The sequence below is a fragment of the Malaclemys terrapin genome, chromosome 19 (assembly GCF_027887155.1).
Source record: "Malaclemys terrapin pileata isolate rMalTer1 chromosome 19, rMalTer1.hap1, whole genome shotgun sequence".
Taxonomy (NCBI): domain Eukaryota; kingdom Metazoa; phylum Chordata; order Testudines; family Emydidae; genus Malaclemys; species Malaclemys terrapin.
In genome coordinates, this window is record NC_071523.1 from 9,086,579 (window position 1) to 9,108,072 (window position 21,494).

A 21,494-nucleotide genomic window follows, 5' to 3' on the forward strand; every position below is an offset into this window, starting at 1 on the left:
GAACAATGAAAGGGCCTGATCCTTCGAGGTTCTGAATGGGAGGCGTTTCACTGCCTCACTTCCCACTGATCTCCTGCAGCGCTCCCAGTGGGTGCTCACCACTTTGCATAATGAGGGTCAGTGACAGCACTGAGGGTGCCCCAAAGGGCCAGACCTTTCCAGTCTCTCCACCCTGTTCCAAAGCACGTGTTGATTTTCATTCACCTAATTTCTCCTCCTCCTCCTGTTTCCTCTCTCTTTTTATCCTTCCTCCCCAGTGCGACGTCAAAGCAATAGACAAACCTGATGAGCTGATGCTGGGTCATGACAACTGGAAGCAATCTCACTGGGGCTGGTCTTTCCTGCCCCATTCAAGCTGGCAGTCCCGGGTCGCCACAGTCATCCCATAAGTGCGTTTTGTATTTGTGGGGGGCCCACCCAGAGAGAAGAATGGATCAGTCAGCTCATTGGCTGAGCATTGCTATCGTTTCACTGAGGGCCCAAGTTCATTTCTGAAAATTTTCTGGAATGCTTGCTGGAAATCTTTGACTATAGGGAATCAGTACTGGATTTATCTGGGTCCCTCAGCATTAACACAATACAGACACTTTAAACAAAGACACGCCACTGCGTTAGGTTTGAACAGAGTTTCCTCTAGCAATGGCTACAATATGTACAACCAAAGAAGTCTGCGTTTCAGTCATTCTCTTCAGATTTCTTTCCCATTTGCTGGCCACAATGTCACCATTGATTTCAGTGAGTCCTGTCTTGCCTGAACAATCCAATTCATTACACATTGGTGACTTCCAGGCTGCCAAAGCGTTCCAGACGGCACTGCTCTGGCCTACTTAGCTTCATATCCTCACAGCACTCTTCGTTTTTGAGAGATCCATAGTCGTCATGGAAATCAGTGTCTTTTCCGCTGAATCCCCTTCCAATTTTCCCCAGGGGAAGCTGCAAATGAAATCAGAGGAACGTAAGGATAATCTCCATCATCGTATGGAGATTTTTAAGAGCAGGTTAGAAAAACACGTCAGAGATGGTCTAGATCAGGGGTAGGCAACCTATGGCACGCGTGCCAAAGGCGGCACACGAACTGATTTTCAGTGGCACTCACAACTGCCCGGGTCCTGGCCACCGGTCCGGGGGGCTCTGCATTTTAATTTAATTTTAAACGAAGCTTCTTAAACATTTTAAATACCTTATTTACTTTACATACAACAATAGTTTAGTTATATATTATAGACTTATAGAAAGAGACCTAAAAACGTTAAAATGTATTACTGGCATGCGAAACCTTAAATTAGAGTGAATAAATGAAGACTCGGCACCCCACTTCTGAAAGGTTGCCGACCCCTGGTCTAGATAATACTTAGTCCTGCCAGGAGTGCAGGGGACTGGACTAGATGACCTCTCGAGGTCCCTTCCAGTCCTATGATTCTATTGTCTTGGGGAGAAAGAGACAGGATGCAGGATATTGTCATGGAGGGAAGGGGGCACCAGATCTGCTTAATCAAGAACTGACCCAAAGCTCCTTTAAAATCCACTTACAGTCAGAAGCAGGATTGTAAAGATGTCATTGCCGCAGAGTTCCATATCACAAGAGCTTCCAGATCCAAATTTGCTCAGTATACAAAGCAAAGGTTTGTTTCTCTCATTGCCAGCACTGGAAACTCAATCTGGACTCTGAGGGTATGTCTACTGAGGAGCTCAGTCTAAGGAGATATTTAATAGCAGCGTAGACTGGAGCTCGGGCTATGGGACACTGCAAATGGGGAGGGTCCCAGAGCTTGGGCTCCAGCCTGAGCCCAAATGTCTACACTGCAGTTAAACAGCCCCTGAGCCTGAACCCCATGAGCCTGAGTCACCTGGCACGGGGCAGCCCTGGGTTTTTAATTGCAGTGTAGACATACACCAGACAAGGATCTTGCCCTCAGGGGTAAGTTAGTATAGCTCCACTGGAGCCAACAGAGTGATGCTGATTTACACCAGCTGGTCTGGAGCGTCCAACCCTGTTCGTTCTGCCTCTTGCACCAATAGCGTTAATAACGATTCTGTAATCAGAATGGCACTGACACCTGTTGATTCCCGAGGCAATACCAAATCCGACTCGCTCACCAATAGCTGGACTGGCTGTTCTAAGAGGAGACAAGCATGTTTGTTCGAGTGAAGTCAGCAGGGCTGCGTTTGTATTAAGTAAGAAAAAGATATTTTTTTTTAAAAAGTGTAGTAATAAGCAGAAAAGTGATTAAATCTGGCTCATCTTTACACCACAGGTCTGGTTCCCCGAGTCTGTCTTACTGACTAAAACAGGTCCCTATTGCTTAGCGTTGCCTAGCCAATACAGCTGCAGGAGAACAAGCTGGATCTATTCTGGCTCAGGTGTCCTCAATAGAATTTTTAACCAAGTTCTGTCGGCAGATTCCTCATTGCCAGTCATATCAGCGCACAGCTTGATTGTCAGCTCCCTCGCTGAGGGGCCCGATTCTGCCACTTGGACTCGGGGTACTTCCAGTCAAACTACCCACAGAATGAGGCGTGAGTAAAGGTAGCAGAATTAGGCCCTCCGTTTTCAGGGCTGACGGTTAGGAATTTATTATTATTTTGTGCTTATAAACTGGGTGAATCTAACCCCGAGTCACTGAACTATAAGAAGCAGGGAAGTTCCAGGGTGGCATTTTTACAGTTACTTTTCAGAGGAGAATCCACCCACACTTTAAAAAATGGCTTCTCTGGTGATAGCCTCACATTATGGCTTGAAGTACGTTTGTCTAGTTTGCATCTGCTCCATACTTCCAAACAACCACCCTGCAGCTTCCATCAGGGACTCTGCGTTCTCTATCTGTTGTTCCTAAGGAAGAAGTTGTGGGGGGATGGTTTCAGAGTCTGTCCTGAAGTCCCCCATTGTTTCCCCTTTAATCCTAAAAACCCAGGGCCAGTTCCTCCACGGGTGTTAATCAGTACAGCACCATTAAAATCAATGGCGAGATTTCAGTTTGGGATCAGCTGAGATTCCAGCCCTTGTTTCAGGCTGGCCCTGCCTTCTAGCCATCTGGCGAGGCATGGCACATTGCCAGTAAATGGAGTTCATAATACTGGCCAGCAAGGGGCGTTAGAAAGCAACATAAGATACTAACCCTACAAAAGGGCTGATCCAGTGCTCCCTTGAGATCTCTAGAGAAAGCTTTGACTCTTTGGAGCCAATGAACTGGACTGCCTTAGACTGCTGGCCCAACACCTATGTGTATAAGAGTATTTCTAAATATTTCTAAGACTATTTTAGAGTGTTTCTAAGATATATATATATATATATAGAGAGAGAGAGAGAGAGAGAGAGAGAGAGAGAGAGAGAGAGAGAGAGAGAGCTAATTTTTAAATGAATGCAATTAATTATTTCATTAGCTCACACATGCCTCTTCTGAGTATCTACATCCCCAATTATCATGGAGATGAAATGACAATTCCAAGCAGAAAATCAGTCATTTCCAGCAGGGAGAAGGGAGTCATTTGGACTTGGTGATTAAATGGCCCAGCCTATGCAAGTTATAATTGGTTTGTTATTGAGCTACTCATCACATAAATTCCAGGCTTAAAAATGCCAACTTTCCCTGGGCTTTTCAGGGCAATTTAATTACCTTAAAGAATATGATTTATAGTCACCCATCTTGCATTATGCTGCTTAATGCCCTTACTCGCACTGGTTGATAACTGTTATTAGCATCAGTGGGGGAAAAATGCAGAGGGGTTTACTAGGGCAATCTAGAGTTCTCCTGCCTGCCCAGTTTTTCATGGGTCTTTATATGAACCGCCATAGGCTGTACTGATAGGACCATAAAAGTGAAGAGATAGAACTTCAAAGGGAGAACAGCAGGGAAAGGGGATCTGATCCAGAATAAGCAGTAATCAAGTCATCTTTTCAAAACAGCTCAGGCCCAGATTTTTCAATCGTGTTTAGTAACCAGTTCGGGCCATAGTGTCATATTTGCCTCCCCGCCAGCCTCCACTATAAAAACGTGAACAGACTTACCCTGCTTGCTTTGCACTTTAAGCTGTTCCCCTCCTCCTTGCTCTGCCTGGTAGCGCTGGAGGAGCGCCTGAGCGAACCCTGTTTGAGGAGAGTTGACGTTCCATATCGGTCGCTCTCTAGAACACCTGTAGGGCTGAGCAATGAACAGGCACTCATCTCACAGCAGTTTTGAATGTGGAGTCAGTAAACGAAAGAGCCACGTTCCCAAACCCTTCCAGGTTGCGGGGGGAAAACCCACCAAATCGAACAAGTGGTGGCTGGATTTTTTAAAAGGACTGGTTCGTCCGATGACCAGTTATAACATGCATCCATGACAGCCAATAATTGAGGCTCAATTGTAACATACATGCTAGGCAAGGCCGGCTCCAGGCACCAGACGAGAAAGCACGTGCCTGGGGCGGCACACTGTAAAAGGCGGCATTCCGGCCAATCTTAGAGCAGCACATTCCGGTCGCCCTGCCGTTGTTCTCTTTTTTTTTTTTTTTTTGGCTTTGGCAGCCCGGTCCGCAGCTCCGGAGCCCCCAGCCAGCTCCCTGCATTCCGGTAGTCCCAGCCCAGCCCTGCAAGGGCACGGACCCTGGCCTGGGGGGCAGGAACTAGCGATCCCTGCTGCTCACTGTGCCGCCGGGCTCCCCGGGATGCACCACTCCCTGCCGCCTGCACTGGCCTCTGCCTCCTGCGCTGCTCTGAGCCCGGCTCGGTCGAGCCACCTTTAAAGGAGTGGCTGAGCGAGCACCTCCTGCAGCCCCCGGGGGCTCTGCCTGCCTGGCCGGGAGAGGCACCCCAAGGCTGGAAGGGTGAGCCCCTCTCGCCTGGCTGCGAGTGGGCTGCAGCGCCTGGCTGCCCACAGGCGGAGGGAGCGGGCGGGTGCCGCACTTCATCCCCGTACGAGCCGCCTTGACTGCCCTCCATGCACTCCCTGAGGCCGCCGTGGTTTTTTTGCTTCGGCAGTCCGGCCGCCTGTTTGTTTGTTTTTTGCTTAGGCAGCAAAAAAACTAGAGCTGGCCCTGATGCTAGGGCAGGACTAATGTGATCTCATTCTGCACAGTGTATTGTGATGGCCGCAGGGATCAAGAAAGAATTTCCCCCCCCTTCTCTATGTGTAGAGGTGCGTATTTGGCCAAGTGTATGGCATTTTTGCCTTCCTCTCAAGCGTCAGGTACTGGTGACTGGCCAAAGTCCCATGAACCAACATTGTCCACCAGAGTCAGGCCCAAAACAAAACTTCAACAAACCCAGTACTTGTGAAAGGCCAGATTCAGAGCCAAACTTTCCACCTGGCCCCCCTGTGTCTATCATGAGATGAACAAAAACCTGGCTCCACGTCCCCAGAAGCTTCAGAAGAGGTCAGCTCCATTTGTGCTCTGACTCGAATCAGCAAATTCCAGCGGCTTCCCAAAATAATGAACTTCAGGCAATGAACAGCACTCTGGGCTTTCCAGCCGGACATAGATGAGGGTGCATTTGCGAAAACAAGATTTTACAGGGTGCAGGGAGGAAGACATAACAGGCCCCTATCCCATCTGTGTCGTGACATAGTCCAGTCCTCTCCATTGCTCAGAGTTTGTGTAACTGGCTCCTTGCTGTCATCCAGTCGCTTTCAATTTGCCTTCCCATCAATCGACACCCTGGCTTTCTACTTCCCAGCAGCCATTCCCTCCCAGTGCCACAGTCCCCGACAGCCATGTTTTCTTCTCGCTCTGCAGTGTTAGGCGGTGGTGACACAGCGGCACACGGAAATCTTTTTGCTGCTGCTGCGCTCGCTCGAGGGACACAGGGTCGTCAGTCCCTGCACCTACCTCGCTTTTGTGCTTTCATGGACATTCCCCTTTTCTTCACAAGTGTCATTTGATCTCACAAGCCGATCTCCTGTGACCAGCAGTGGGCTAGGCTCCATTCTCAGACACCGTGGGGCCAGGGTCGTTCAGCCTCCCCACTGTCAATGCACATGCTTTGATTTTACACAACTACTTGGGAAGCGACTCTTATCTCACCAGCCTTTCCGTCTCCTCCTCCTCCTGCTGCCAGCCCATTATTAGCTCTAGCCCACTGGCTGCTATGCTGGTCTTATTCCCTCCCTGCAGGAGGGAGAAACCATTGCTGACAACTCTGGATTCCTCTAATGGGAGAAATGGATTCGGGATGCTGCCTCCTGGCTCCCCCTCTGTGAGGTTCCCCTCAGGCACCTCATCATCTCTGATCATCTCATATCCTGCTTCACCCCTGAACAGGTATAGCCTGGAGAAAGGCAGAGTAAACTTCCTCTCACTGCCCCTCTATCCTGAGCTGAAGGGACCATCTCTGGAAATGAGGATGGGGACATTTTCCAGACACATTCCGGCCCTGACCTCTCTGCCTCTTCTACCAGTTGGGACAATGGACTGAAACTCCCCAACTTATTCTGTATAGGTCTCCAAAGATCCAGTAAGATGGTAGCATCTTTAAAGTTTCTCCCGCCACGTTGGATTTGAACAGCTGACCTAGCAGTGAAATCCTTCCCCTCTCATTAGCAGTGCCATGAGCCATCCTTTGGACAGCTGGTTGTGATGCCAGGAGAGTGGGCTGTGCCTTTGCCGTTCTGGCTGCGTGACAGTAACAGAGCAGTAATCAGGGCAGGCAGAAATATCGCTTTCTAGTGGATGGGTTCTGCAATGCACAATGCTGCCATCCCCAGCGCAACGCCTTCTGCTGTCAACACATCTAATTGCTAGTACAATATTGACAGCTCAGAAGCTCCAGGGCTCCCAATTTGCCTGGGCTCTTTGGGGGTGTGTGTATGTGTGTGCACACAAAAGCACAATATTTGCACTGTGAACCATCTGTTTCGGGCGAGCCAACTAACCAGAGCCATCTGTATAGTTGGGCCTGCAGAAGCTTGAAATCTCACTGCCTGCGCTGGAAATTTGCAGGAGAATTCCCCCTCTCAGCTCTCAACTGGATACTTTGCATAAATCCTGCTTTCGTGGACAGAAGGGCCAGGCAATGAATGAATGGCGCATATGCCATGCAGAGCTGTGGTGCACATGCCGCTACTCTACCTTGCCCAAGGTAACAGAAGTCCAACTCAGCCTGTTATACAAAGTTGTTTGTAAAAGTCAGCAAAAAGAGGCGATTAACAGCCTGATACTAACTGGACTGTTTAGGTTGCAAGCACTGTGCTAAGGGATCTGCAAAGCTCCTGGTAAAGTCACAGGGCGGCGTGAGAATGAGCAGAAAGATTCTAGAGATGGGTGAAAAGGTTTATGTTGGAAATGAGTGGCATGTATGTCCATTTCCTTGGGCATCATTGACTGGGGGGGGGGGGGGAGGGGTGTCACGACATGGATGCTGGGGAAGAGGAAAGCATGGACTGCAAGGAGTGAGCTTCACCATAATGGCTGCCACCCTCACCATCACTTGGGGCCCCAGGATGCACCAGAACACTGTTGGGCCTTCATCATATTGATCCTGAGACCATCCTGACCAGACCAGGCCAGAGAGAGGGAACCAATGACATTACCAGCTGCCCCAGCTTCAGCTCAATTCGGAAAAATGGCTGGCATGTATGAGACTTTGGTTCCTGCTCTCATTCCCTCCTTCATGTGTAATTTTCCTTCCTCCCCTTAATTCTCCTCTTCCCTGTCTCCCGTCTTTCTAAAAACTGTCTGGCTCAGCTGGCCAAGACAACTCCATCTTTGCAACGCTGCTGTAAGCCTGGTGACCAGAAAGCCAAGCTAAAAGCAATGCCCTAAACAGCCCGTTGCTGGAACAAGCTCGGAGTAGCTGATAAGACATTGGGCAGTGCCTGCATTGTTCCAGCAGCAAAGTTGCAAGTGAAAGTCAGCACCAGAAACGGAAGCTGTATTTTCTAGTTTAGCTGTTCTTTCTCTCCCGGTGTGCGCGCCTGTGTGTTCTGTCTTAAAGAAAACAGGACTGGACGTCACCAGCAGCAACAATACCCGCTCCACACCACCGCAGCTAACTTGGTCTCTTTTTCACCTCCGAAAGGACAGATAATACCCTCTGACAGACTGTCACACGGGGGTTTCTTCCTACCAACAAATACTAAATACAGCTCAAATGGTTTCTTAATGGGTGGTTGTTACAATCAAAGTAAGCCATGATAATTGGACACAAACTTAGGGTGACCATATTTCCCTATGCTGAATACGGGACACCTGGTAAAATTACTCATATTGAAGCGAGTTCGATGGCAGTCAATCAGAACTACGCTGTATAAACATTCAAAGTAACATCAAGCTGACTAAGCCCCTGTTAAAAAGAAATACGGAGTAGCTGGATGCTTTTTATTTACCTTCTTATCTTTAAGGCGTTAGAGTTCACATGGGGAGAGGTGACACACACACACTCCCGTACACCTCTTTCACTGGGGGGCATGGGTGTGTGACTGACCGACGTGACCCTCCCTTCCCGGTGCTCTCTGCCCTTCCTGCCTAGCTGGGCCCCCAGGATGGACCTGCCTCTCCTTGTACCTGGCGCCATGTCTTCCCGAGGCAACAGGTGGGTGGGTGGAGGCACACAGGGTCACATGCCCCCCTCCCCAGATTTTGGCCAGGATTCATACCAGAATGTGGCCAGCAGTAGCCTTTCGGCACGGGGCAGGAGGGAAGGGATAGGAACTGCTTCCAGCCGCAGGGTGGGGGTGGGGGAAAGGGATGACCTGGCCCAGGTCTTTGCAGAACTCATCTTTTCCCACCTCCCCACCCCGCTTGTCCCTTCCTGCCCACACAGCGTCAAAAGGCAACTAACACCTCCAGGCTGCTGCTGACCACCAACATAACCCAGCCGCCACTTGTCCCCCGACTACAGCGTGGGCAGGAAGGGGTTAAGCCCTAAGGACTCATTGTGCACCAGGGCCCAGGGAACCTGACTGCAGGGGCGTCAGCGAACCCAGCCAGAGCGGTGGCTCAGCAGAGGAGGGTGCCTGGGGACGGAGCGGGTGAAGAGGGTCCTAAGCCCCTGCCTGGGGGGCTGCCGTGAAGCCTGCAGGGTCGGGGCATGAACAGGCTGGAAATCACTTCCCCCTGCCACTCCAGAGCTTAGCTGAGGGGCGGGGCGGTTTCCCGTGCCAGCGTGGTGCGGGGCTTTGGCATATGCAGGGCTCTGCTCCTCCTGGCCAGCGCCCCAGGCTGCAGGGTCTGGGCCTTTCCTAGGGCACCAGCTCAGCCAGAGGCAGTGGGGGAAGGAAGGAGCTGTCGGCCAGGCTGTTGGGGAACTGAGTGCCTGGAGCAGAGGCTGATTCTCCGCACAGCGCTGGGAGCGGGACGTGCCCCGCCGGGGAGGAGATGGAGGAAGAGCAGGGCTGGGGGGAGTGAAGAGGCAAAGCAGGGAGAGGACAGCGAGAGGAGGAGCACATAAAGGGCCAACGGGGGGGCAGCAGAGGCCACATGTAATCGGCCACTGCCTGGCACCTACCCGCACTCACCAGCCACCGCAGCTCACAGTGCGCTGCCAGAGCCGGCTGGAAACGTGCTGGGGGCGCAGCCCTGCTGGCCGAGAGCTGGCATGCAGCAGGGGCTGCGCTGACAGACCAGCAGGGCCCCACGCTTTGCCCCACCACCAGCCTTGCACACCCACCCCCATTGTCGGCCATTGGACGCCCCACTCACCGCTGGTGGGCAGGCGGTTGGTGAGCAGGGATCCAGCCAGCAGCAGGACCTGCCAGTACTGATGTGGGGGAGACAGAAAATATGGGACAATTTGCCTGTTTTTAAGAAAAAGTTTGGACACCTGCAGGAGGGCTTAAATACAGGACTGTCCCTTTAAAAACGGGACATCTGGTTCCCCTCCACAAACCCCCAGACCACACTTTGCTAATAAATATTGTAACAGTGAACCTGGGTTTTATTAACCTCTTATCCCTGGTTGGGACTGAGACCCCTCACCCCTTTCAATACAGCACATCGCCCAGAGAGGCAGATTTTGTCCCTGGACTGGCAACAATGAAGGACGACATTTGCATCCCAGCTGACTCAGACCTCCCCAAAGCACAACAGCCGTGAGAACGGTGCAAATGCTTCAACAGATTAGATTGGATCTACGCAGTTCAGCTACAATCACAACAGCTGGCTGTATTCTAGCCTCAATCTACAATCATTGGGTGTCAGTGTGAATGTTGTGCAAAGACTGACGGGAGAGACCCACCCTTTATGAAACCTCCACACCGATCAGAACTTTCAGCAGCACCTCAGAGCTCGCCACCGGTCCATTTATCAGCATTTCATCCATTGGTAGCAGCAGGCACTCAGCTTTTTCCTTCTACAAATCAATCGGAGTGAAACACATTCCCTGGGTGGAGGGCCAGCACGAGGCTTATGCGCTACCACTTAAATCGCACTTAATCCCTCCAAATGGAGCTTTATCCAATATTTACGTGATGATCACTGTCTTGGCCAACAACAGGTATTGACGCCCGGAAGCCTACAACTGAAAGCACAAGTCTCTACAGTTTGAGCTAAAAAGCCAGATTCTGTAGCAGGGGCTATAACAGACTTATATCCTGTGTGAATTAGGCACCCAGGGGGCACATAATAGACACCGACTAGTGGGTTACACAAGAGACTTGTGCTGGCTTTCTGACAATGGAGAATTTCACACTGGGATTGTAATTCCAAGCCAGTGGTACACAGAACATTATTTCAGAGCTTCAGAGAGTTTAAAACCAGAAGGTACCATCCAGCCTGACCCCCTGTATATCACAGACTATTAAATTTCACCCAGATACCCCTATACTAAGCCCAAATACATTAGTTAGATTAAAGCGTTTCAGTCCTCAGGACTGAGACAGAAAACAGGGGAGATCGAGATTTTGCCAATGTCTGAAGCCCTGCAATGGCATGGGATTGGTTAGGTGAGCTAAACCCAAATGATCTCAGCAGGCGAACCATGCCCCAGAGTGTGGAGGAAAGAAAATACACCTCACGGTCCCTGTCAAACTCGCCTGGGGAAAATTCCGTCACGATCCCAAATGTGGTGAGCAGTTAGACCCCGAGCACGTGAGCAAGACCACCAGCCACGCATCCAGATACTTAATACTTCAAACTTTTGTCTGTCCATCTCTTCATTTATATAGGACCAATTTATCCTAGATGCCTATATACAAATGCGAGAAGTATGGGTAATAAGTAGGAAGAACTGAAAGTGCTAATAAAGAAATACAACTATGACATTGTTGGCATCACCGAAACTTGGTGGGATAATACACGATTGGAATGTTGGTATGGATGGGTACAGCTTGCTCAGGAAGGATAAACGGGGGAAAAGGGAGGAGGTGTTGCCTTATATATTAATAATGTACACACTTGGACTGAGGTGGAGATGGACATAGGAGACGGAAGTGTTGAGAGTCTCTGGGTTAGGCTAAAAGGGGTAAAAAACAAGGGTGATGTCATGCTAGGAGTCTACTACAGGCCACCTAACCAGGTGGAAGAGGTGGATGAGACTTTTTTTAAACAACTAACAAAATCATCCAAAGCCCAAGATTTGGTGGTGATGGGGGACTTCAACTATCCAGATATACGTTGGGAAAGTAACACAGCGGGGCACAGACTATCCAATAAGTTCTTGGACTGCATTGCAGACAACTTTTTATTTTAGAAGGTTGAAAAAGCTACTGGGGGGGAAGCTGTTCTAGATTTGATTTTTAAGAAATAGGGAGGAACTCGTTGAGAATTTGAAAGTGGAAGGCAGCTTGGGTAAAATGATTATGAAATCATAGAGTTCACAATTCTAAGGAAGGGTAGAAGGGAGTACAGCAAAATAGAGACAATGGATTTCAGGAAGGTGGATTTTGGTAAGCTCAGAGAGCTGAAAGGTAAGGTCCCATGGGAATCAAGACTGAGGGGAAAAACAACTGAGGAGAGTTGGCAGTATTTCATAGGGACACTATTAGGGGCCCAAAAGCAAGCTATTCCGCTGGTTAGGAAAGATAGAAAATGTGGCAAAAGACCAGCCAAGAAAAAGAACATTCTCTCTCATCTCCCCGCCATTTTTCATTCTTTTTTTTCCTTCATCCTCTTCCTATATAATAAGTAATGGGAAGTAAATGAAAATAAAGTGAGGTACCTTGATTGGGGCTGGGGGTTGGGATGTGGGAGGGAGTGCGGGGGGCAGGCTCTGGGAGGAAGTTTGGGTGTGGGGTGTGGGCTCTCGGCTGGGGCAGGAGGTTGGGGTGTGGAAGGGGACCAAGGAGGCTGCGCTTACCTACAGTGGCGCGGCTCCCAAAGCAACCGGCACACTCCGCCACCTCTGACAGCAGCTCCTAGGTTCGCGGCCAATGGGAGCTGTGGAGTCGGCACTCAGGGCAGGGGCAGTGTGTGGAGATGCCCCCGCCAGGGGCTGCAGGGACATGCCGGCCGCTTCCAGGAGTGGCGTGGCGCGGCGCGGAAGGAGAGAGGCAGAGTGGGCAGGGAGCTGCCTTAGCACTGCTGGCACATCGCTGCGCGCCCCTTGGGGGGAGAGGAGCAGTGGGTCTCCGTGCGCTGCCCGGGGCAGGGCCAGGGTGTGGAACTGCCTCCCCCCACCAAGGGTGTGCAGAGATGTGCCAGAAGCCATCCGCTTCCAGGAGTGGCATGGGGCCACTGCCCATGGCATGCAGTCAGCCTGCCTGCCCGAGCCCTGCTGCGCCGCCGGCCGGGACTCAGGGGCAGGTTGTCAGATGAGATTTGTCTTGCATTGAGGGCTCCGTGCCACCACACGACCTGTTTCATGGTAAATCCGCTCCTGGTCCCAGCAGCTGTGGAGAGACATTTTTAGAACCTTTGCACAATCTCTTGCAAACTAATTAGGTGAATCTAACCTGTTGGCCTCTTTCCGCAGCAAAAGATCATATTTTAATGATGTGCCTCTGCTTTCAAACTGAGTGCATGGAGCGAAAGTTCACCTGAGGTTTGCCAGGTGATAGCAAAAATTGAGCAAAGATTCCTCAGAACTGATGGGATTTCTACAGCTTACAAAGAGTTCACCTGCAAACTGCTAGGTAGCAACTTTGATTGTGTTCTTTTGTACTTTGAGGAAAACTGGTCACTTATTAAGGGACTATGGTTTCATATAAAACCAGGAAAATAACTAGATTCATGCAACATTTGGCTGAGGTTTCAAACACAGAAAAGTCAGGAAACCGAACGTTCTGGCTACCATGGCAACTGTAACGCAGCCGCATTGTGCATGTAAAGAGAACACCACAGGCAGTGGTGGGGGTCGATAGCATAATCTGTCACAATCGGATTTAGCTGTCAAAACGGTTCTAGAAATGCTCCATTTCCAGCAGCATTGGTTCTCTTTCCCACAGGAGACTCCTTCACCAGCACTGCATAGGATTTGGGAGCATGGGAAAGGCCCTGTGGACCCCACTGGATTTCCATGAAGTAGCAAATCCTGCTGGGATTTGTCCTGGTTGCTACTGTGCAGTCCTGAGGCCACTCTGCTGGACAGAAGAGTGGAACCAGAGTGGCAGAGATTGGTGGTTCCGTTTCAGAGACCAGGAGCTGCCCCTTCACCCCATCAGTGGGCTCCTTATCTGTCACCCCCAGGGAGTTTCTTGAGCCTTCCATGGGTGTTTCCACAGTAGGCTCTGATCTGTCTCAGGCTTTTTCTTGCTCTGAATACACTTCTGACTTTCAGAAATGTAACTTGCCTGAAGAAGAAGAAAGAAAACGCTCTAACTGTCATCACCACAGTCTGGATTTGGGCGAGGAACTTTTGTAGCTTTTCCTAAGGGTTCTTTTGTGCTTGGTGGCGAGATCTCAAAGCCAAAGCCAAACGATCAAGAAAGCAGATAGCTTTGGAAAATGACATCCAGGACTTTAACACAATGGGGCTGTAAGATAAGCACTGAGGCGGTATCATAGCGACAGGAAAATTGAAAGAGTTGAACAGAAGTTGAATGCAGCTTTGCAGAATTAGGAACAGGTGGCTGGCAAGGGCTTATGCTGGAGAGAGAGAAAGCGGTGGAAAGTAAGTTGAGAGTTATGATAAAACACTGAGGAAACCTTATTTGGATACAGATCTTAGCCAGTGTAGGCCTATTGCAGCTCAAATATCATAGCAAGGTTCTACAGAGCAAAGCAAACAGTTCCATAGATTAGAAGCCGGGATAGAGATTCATCTTCCCTCTGGGTGAAGTTTGCTCCTATGCAGACAGCCCACATAAGACCTATGCACCTCAGTACAAGACTAACGTTGTGCATAGACCTTGTGCTGGCCTGCTGCACAGGGTTATGGAAGGTAGCACTTTACCTAGATGAGGCCCATCTACTCCCGATCAGAGAGAACCAGTCATGTAAGGATCTCCATGGTGGGTTGATTGGCGGTATCCCAGACAGAAAAGAGCTTTGTGTTTTATATATATTGGTAGTATGACCACTTATGGTTATACCACTGAAGAGCCAAGCCATGTCACCACCATGTCACTCTTTGCCACCAGCCCCAGTGGCTGGTCCACATAAGAGGTTAATGGGCTACCAACTAAGGACAAACATCCAATACAAACAGAAGAACAATCTGGGTAGCTGGGGAATCATCACTTTCTTCATCAACGGCCTTATTTTAAACAAAAAAAAAAAACTATAAAGAGCCTGAAATTGTGCACAAGGAAGACGTTGAACGGAACTTGAGCCGAGTGAAATTGTTCAGACAAAAACTTTTTTTCAGTTAAAAAATGCAGCTTCGGCAATATTGAAACGTTTTGTGAATTCATGTCGACTTGGACAAATTGTTAATTTCAGAAAGAAAAAAAAAAAAACACAAATTCCCCAAACAAACAGTCCTAGGATCTATGAATCTATGGATGTTTTTCTAAAAGATCTGCTCAAGGAATTATTTTAGGGAAATTCTCTGGCCTGTGTTATACAGGAGGTCGGATTAGATGATCACAATGATTCCTTCTAGCCTTGGAATCTATAAGAGAAAACATAAGCAGCCAGTAGAAATCAACAGAGACCAGTAAGAACCAGCAGAGACCAACTGGAGAATTCTAGTGGAAGCTACTGGAATGTCCACTGGGAAGAGGATTCTCCCCATAGAAAGTGAAAGGAGCACCTGTGGTGTGTCTTTTTATCATTCCACGTTCTCACATGGCAACCTGTAAAGAGTTCCCAGCCCGTGAGCAGCTGAATGACAGATGAGGACCACCCACAGCAGAGGGATGAATTGAGAGCACTACAGTCAATGGATGGATTCTTCTACTCAGAGGCCTCCTCAAACCAGTGTCTTAAAAGCCATGAACTGTCCTGATGATTTATTTAGCAGTTTAATATATATAAATATGTACATACTATAATGCTATTTTGCACTGTCAAGTGCATATCTCAAAGCAAGTTACAAACCTTAATTCTCACAACACTCCTGTGAGGTGGGTAAGTATCATTATTGCCACTTTACAGTCAGGTTAAATGACTCGCCCAAGGTCACAGAGTGAGTCAGTGGCAGAGCAGGAGTAGACCTCAGGAGTCCTGACTCCCACTTCTCCTGCTGTCACCACCGGAACACACTCCTTCCCTATCTATTTTAATACGTTACTGAAACATGACAAACAGACATATCACCAAGATACATTAACAAGATTGCTTGGAAATAGCACAGACAGCTTCATTATGATTTCAATATTATGAAAAATGTTCAATAAACTTAATTCAAAAACCATCACACAATTCCCAAAACCATGAAAATGGGCTGTGAATGCTGATGAATCCTTAGCAGCCGAAAGTAGGGTGACCAGACAGCAAGTGTGAAAAATCGGGACAGGGGGTGGGTGGGGGTAATAGGCGCCTATATAAGAAAAAGACCCAAAAATCGGGACTGTCCCTATAAAATCAGGACATCTAGTCACCCTAGCTGAAAGAATAATCTATTCCTTTTTGATTTACCAAGCCCCTCCATGTAATTTCCTCTTAGCAAGTCCACACTGTCCCTGGCACCAACACTCCGCTACGGACAACTCCTCATGCTCCTGGGTGCAAAGGTAGAAAAGCAGGTGGTTAGAATTATCTCCAGGGTGATATTTCAGCTGGAATGGTACTGAACACTGTAGACAATAACTAACTTCATTGCTCCCAAACATGAGAGGTAGCAGGTAATCTGCTGGCTTGCCAATGGCATCATGGGAAGGGCTGACAGAAATGTTGTGTTGAGTAGCAGCAATAAGTGAGGCACCGGTGCCCATATCCTACTGATGCCTCTGTGCAATGCTAGGTTGCCTGTCCCTGCTTCATCCTTGGGAATCCCCATCCATTCACTGTGCTTTCAGAATTCACCTGGGTGGGGCCAGAATCCAGGCCTCCTTTTCAAGGCTGTGCAGTGCAGTTGCCCATGAGATATGGAATATCTGTTGCCTCTCTCCCCAGTTCAACCATCAGCCTGCCTGAGGGATTCCAGGGTTTCCTCAGACATCCTCGGGTAGGACTCAGCACAGGGGTCATCTCTTCTGTCCCAGACGGTCCATTGGGCAGGCTGTGCTCAGCAGAGTTTGGCAGTGAAGAGGAACTGGGGAAGGGTGGGTGATGACTCCCTCTTTTGGTCCATGCAAAGATCAATATTCTTCGTTATCCCCTCCTCTGCTGCGTTTGGGCTATTTTTAGCTCTAATAAAGGCTCAGTTGATTTAGATTGGGGTGAATGTAGTTGGCAAAATTATCTCTTACTCCCCATGGGTGAAAATCACCTCTGTGCAGCGCTTCCACACAGGACCTATTCACCACCCAAATCCCACTTAAACCCCTAGAGTTTAGCTGTGCCTTGGGTGGTCTATGTATGATGGTACATGGGACTTGAGTGTTGGAGTTTTGTGCTGGCCTTTTGCACAGGGGTGAATTTCATCGTATGCCCTCCTCAGACGTCTCCCGCCGCCCTAGTACAGTATTAAGAATGGCTCTCTGTGGAGGCTGCACACACATATATACGTCGTCTTGAGACTCTGTCCTACTGGGAAAGGCCCACGGGCTGGTTTGTGCTTGAGTAGGGAGTGAGGGAGGTGTGTTGCCCTTTTGGCTGTTCTAGTTTTTTAGAGGATTTCTAGTTCAGTGGCCGTCTGGCTTTTGCTGCCTGGAGAATTACCTGCTCTTTGAATAGGTCTGTCCTTTTGACAGGAGTTCAGGTCAGCAGCCGCCTCTCCGTGTTTGGAACTGCATTCCTCCTTCTTAAATTCAGTGCAGCGCAAGAAACACAATGCAACACTCCCCTCCCACGGCTTTCCTTCCAGGAGGTCCCCAGGAGCCACTGACTCCATTTTGGGATGGTGGGACTTGTTCCTGAGCTGCTAGAACGATCAGGCTGCAGATGGCCAGCGTGCAATGGGCTTTACCCAAAGCCCTTTGAAATCCAGGGAAGGTGTCCCAATGACTTTCATTTGATGGGCCTTGGATCCGGCCCAACCAGAGTTACATGCTGGTGGGTTAACAAGGACGCCGCTCCCAAGCTGCTCTGCAGCGATTCTGCATCAGAAAGCTGGAGCAGCCCCCACAGTTGCTGTTCCCTCTGTATGCAGGGAGAAAGGGAGTGAATGGTGGCTGTGTGGCTTGCCAGATCCGCCAGCCTTACCCCCATCTCCTCTCTTAGTCCTACCCCTTCCCCCAAACCTCCCTGCATCTGCAGAGAGCAGAACCATGGCAGACGGGGGGCTGCAGTCTCCCTGGCTGTGTTCCCCAGCAGAGCTGCACCATCCCCAGTGAGTCCATGAGAGGAGAAGGGGCAGGAATCTCCCCCACACACACCCCGAGAGCTGGTGAGCAAATGCTGCAAAGGGCCTCACTTGTCTGGATTAACGATGGCGTTCATCTCCTCGGCCAGGTGCCGCCTCAGGATGTGCTTGCTGCTTGGGATGCCCAGAGCTGTGGCCATGGCTTCTGCATTGAACGTGGGCTCCAGCATTAGCACGGCCCCATGCACGCCACTGTTCATCAGGTTATCCGCATACTCCTAAAAGCAACAACCAGAGCACGGATTTACCTGGCAAGAAAGGACACCTCTGCTCCCCTCCTTGGGAGATGGTAAGAAGTCAGCAGGTGCTATTCACAGCGGCAGCTGCTTTGGGCAGCAGACGGGTTTCTCTATCCCAGTGGTTCCCAAACTTTAAGAACCTGTGAACCCCTTTCACTAAAATGTCAAGTCTCGTGAACCCCCTCCTCAAAATGAATATTTCCAGGGATTTTCTCCTTTGCCTGAGTATACATTATAAAAGTGTGATCTTGGAAATATAAAATGTGTTTTTGTGACATGCTTATTACACACTATTTATTATTAATTATTATTTATCATTACGGTATTTTTATTACATTATGAAAACGGCAACACTCTTCCAAGATCTCACTTTCGTAGCTTGTATCACTCTGAATAAACCTGTTTAAAAGACAAGGCTTCTATGTTTCATCAAGGAGTATCAGATGTGAAACAGCAGGAAGGTATTTAAGAAGCCAACTCAAAGAGTTCCTCCTACACAAGCATTCAGATCTTGAGCAGTCCAGGCAAACAACACACGTTAAAACAAAGCTTAAACTTGTTCTTCGTAATAATTTTAAAAACAATACTAGCTGCCTATTTAATTTTAAAAACAGCAAACAATATCCACCTCCCTTTCCATTTCTTATAAGGAGTCTTGAAGGTTAAATCTCCTCAGTATGATAAGAACAGGAGGACTTGTGGCACCTTGGAGACTAACAAATTTATTTCAGCATAAGCTTTCGTGGGCTACAGCCCACTTCTTCAGATGCATAGAGTGAAACACACAGACAGAAGATATTTATACATACAGAGAACATGAAAAGGTGGAAGTACACATACCAACTGCAAGAGGCCAATCAATTGAGATGAGCTATCAGTAGCAGCAGAAGAAAAAACTGATTGGCCTCTTACAATTGGTATGCGTACTTCCACCTGTATAAATATCTTCTGTCTGTGTGTTTCACTCTTTTTGCAGATACAGATTAACACGGCTGCTACTTTGAAATCTCTCAGTGTGATAGATCTGTTTGCTTTGATCTGCTTAGCTCTTGGAAGTCTAGGGGCTCTGGGCTGCTGGCCCCGTGTTGCCCAGGGTCCCTAGGGACAACTCTGTCTGCCATTAGAGAATTTTTTCCCTGAGAACCCCCTGTAACATTTTGTGAACCCCAGTTTGGGAACCACTGCTCTATCCTGTATGACCACCATGCCCCAGGTACCCTGTCCATGGTGCTTAGCTATTTCTACACCGGATGCTTCCAATGTCCACTTGAGAGCTGAATGATGAAGACTGAGCCCTGCCCAGACAGACTCTTCCCCTCCCTGATGATTATACCCCTCTCGGCACCCACAAGCCACTTCCTTACAAGCAGGTCCTACCTTCAGGTCGATGTCCCGCACCCACTTGAGCACCCGCTGATTTGTCCAGACAAGCGGATCGACGTTCTGGGTCTCGCAGCGAGCCCGCCGCTCTTGCAGAACCTACACACAAGGACGCTGACATTATTGACAGTAAAATAGGCCCTGCCCTCTCCTTATTCGGATCCCTCCTAACATCTCACATCTTCCACAAAGACCAGAGCTGTGCCCTCTTCGGCCTTTGGAGAGCCTAAGATCTGGAAGTCCCATCCCCTGGGATCTTGGCCAGCCAGAGGGGAGAAAGGGAACTAGCAGCTCAGTAAATTATTTGAGACCCAGGCCAATAAGAAATGGTTCAAACAGGAGGGATCACTTCTTGAATTAGGATTTCCCTTTGCTATGTAATTAACTATCTAGAGAGACAAGGTGGGTGCGGTAAGGCATTTGATTGGACCAACATCTGATGATGAAAGAGACAAGCTTTCCACTAACACAAACCTCTTCTTCAGGACTTGTGTAAGCTCAAAAGTCTGCCTCTTTCACCAACAGAAGTTGGTCCAATAAGAGAAATGGCCTCACCCACCTTGTCCATGACATCCTGGGACGCACACTGCTACAACACTGCAAACAACAATCGTATCTACCTATCCGTCCGTTCGGCTGTCTAAGAAGAATCATTTGCTGTTGGGGAAGCAAAACGGGTTGACATTACCTGAGCAATTCCCAAATCTCCCAACAACAGAGTTCAGTGCGGCCCTTTCATTCCCCTTCCTCACCCAAGCTAAGGGGTTATTTTGTTACTAGCTCAGTTTTGGATGTGCCTCATGGGGAGAGGGCAGAGTTACCATATTTCAGGTTCCCAAAAAGAGGACACTGCCAGAGGGTGGGGGATCTGGAGGAGGAGGGGGTAGAGGGAGTCAGAGGGAGTGTACAGTTGGGGGTGCTGGAGGGAGTATTTGGGGGGTGCGGGAGGGGTGTGTGTGTACTGGGAGGAGTACCTGGGGGTGCGGGAGTGGATACCTGCAGCCTCACTCTTGAGGTGGGGGGCAGTGTCGCTCCCACTCTCGGTGGCAGGAGGCTGGTGCAAGCCCAAGACACACCACCAACCATCAGTCGGCGCCTCCCTGCAGACCCCCCTCCCCAGGACTGGGAGCCGGGGCCTGGATGGGCGGGATCCGGCAGGTATGGCTGCAGTGGAATGGACCAATCAGCTGCGGATGCAGGGAGGGACCATTTGGGATGTGGACCAATTGGGGCTTTTTCTGAGCTGCAACGACTGCTCTACAAAAATCCCAAACATCCCATAATCCTCTCAGACGGAAGGTGGAGGATCAAAAAAGAGGCAATGCCTGGGAAAACCCGGACGTATGGTAACCCGCAGTGAGGGCTGCTCCGGCAGAGTCAACAAACTCTGAAATCTCCATTCCCTGGAGTTGCTGCATGGTACGGCTATTTCTATCAAAGAGGCCAATGGGAGACGAGGGTGCACTGTCCCCAATGTAACTGATTTATTAGAGACAGGAACTGGGAATGGAGAACACTCAGAGGAATAGCACTGGCCTGGAGCGATAGAAAGTTGGGGTTGGTCCTGCTTTGAGCAGGGGGTTGGACTAGATGACCTCCGGAGGTCTCTTCCAACCCGGATCTTCTCTGATTCTAGGAAAGGCTAATCGTTTGGCAAACCAAACCGCCTGTTTTAACCATTTCTCGTCTCACCTCTTTGCTGAAGTTGACTTGAAAAAGCAGTTCTATTCCCAGCAATATGCTGACCTGGTGGAACTTTTTAGACACATTAAGGTACTTCTCCAAGTCCCGTTTCATCAGCGAGTTCAGCATCCTTCCATCCACGAGGTGATTTTGGAAAGCCTGGGAATACTGAGACAGCCCAATATCGTTCAGCCAGGCCTTGGCTACCCAGTGGTGATCCAGTTCAGAGGCTTTAGATAAGCTGTGGAGCATAAGGAAGACAGGAGGTGTGAGGAAGGTCATCAAAGTGCATGACGCTTCTGTTACCCCATGTTAAAAATCATGCAAATACCTTGCACAGGGGCTGTGCAGGCAATGGGCCGGATTCTCTCGTCCACACCAGTCACTCTGTGCCACTGAGCTTTATGCCACTGGAATATTCCCTTTGTGGAGGAGAACTACCCACTGGTATAAGGCTAGTGGGGTTAGCTCCAGCCCCAGCAGATCCCACCTCC

The 21,494-nt window shown here is 49.3% G+C and overlaps 1 protein-coding gene across 8 annotated transcripts in view; it reads right to left on the bottom strand.

Moving 5' to 3' along the window:
• Positions 1 to 529: 529 nt before the first annotated feature.
• Positions 530 to 21,494, bottom strand: part of KAZN (kazrin, periplakin interacting protein) — a 744,475-nt gene continuing 723,510 nt past the window's right edge. For 7 of the 8 annotated variants that reach the window (XM_054009195.1, XM_054009194.1, XM_054009192.1 and 4 more), the window contains 5 exons: positions 21,010 to 21,241; positions 19,315 to 19,416; positions 17,750 to 17,916; positions 4,007 to 4,139; positions 530 to 933 (listed from right to left, as the gene is read on the bottom strand). In XM_054009195.1, the coding sequence (XP_053865170.1) occupies positions 769 to 933; positions 4,007 to 4,139; positions 17,750 to 17,916; positions 19,315 to 19,416; positions 21,010 to 21,241 (799 nt within the window). In that variant the 3' untranslated portion in view covers positions 530 to 768. The remainder of the gene's footprint in view (positions 934 to 4,006; positions 4,140 to 17,749; positions 17,917 to 19,314; positions 19,417 to 21,009; positions 21,242 to 21,494) is intronic. The other variant, XM_054009196.1, reaches the window with a different exon arrangement.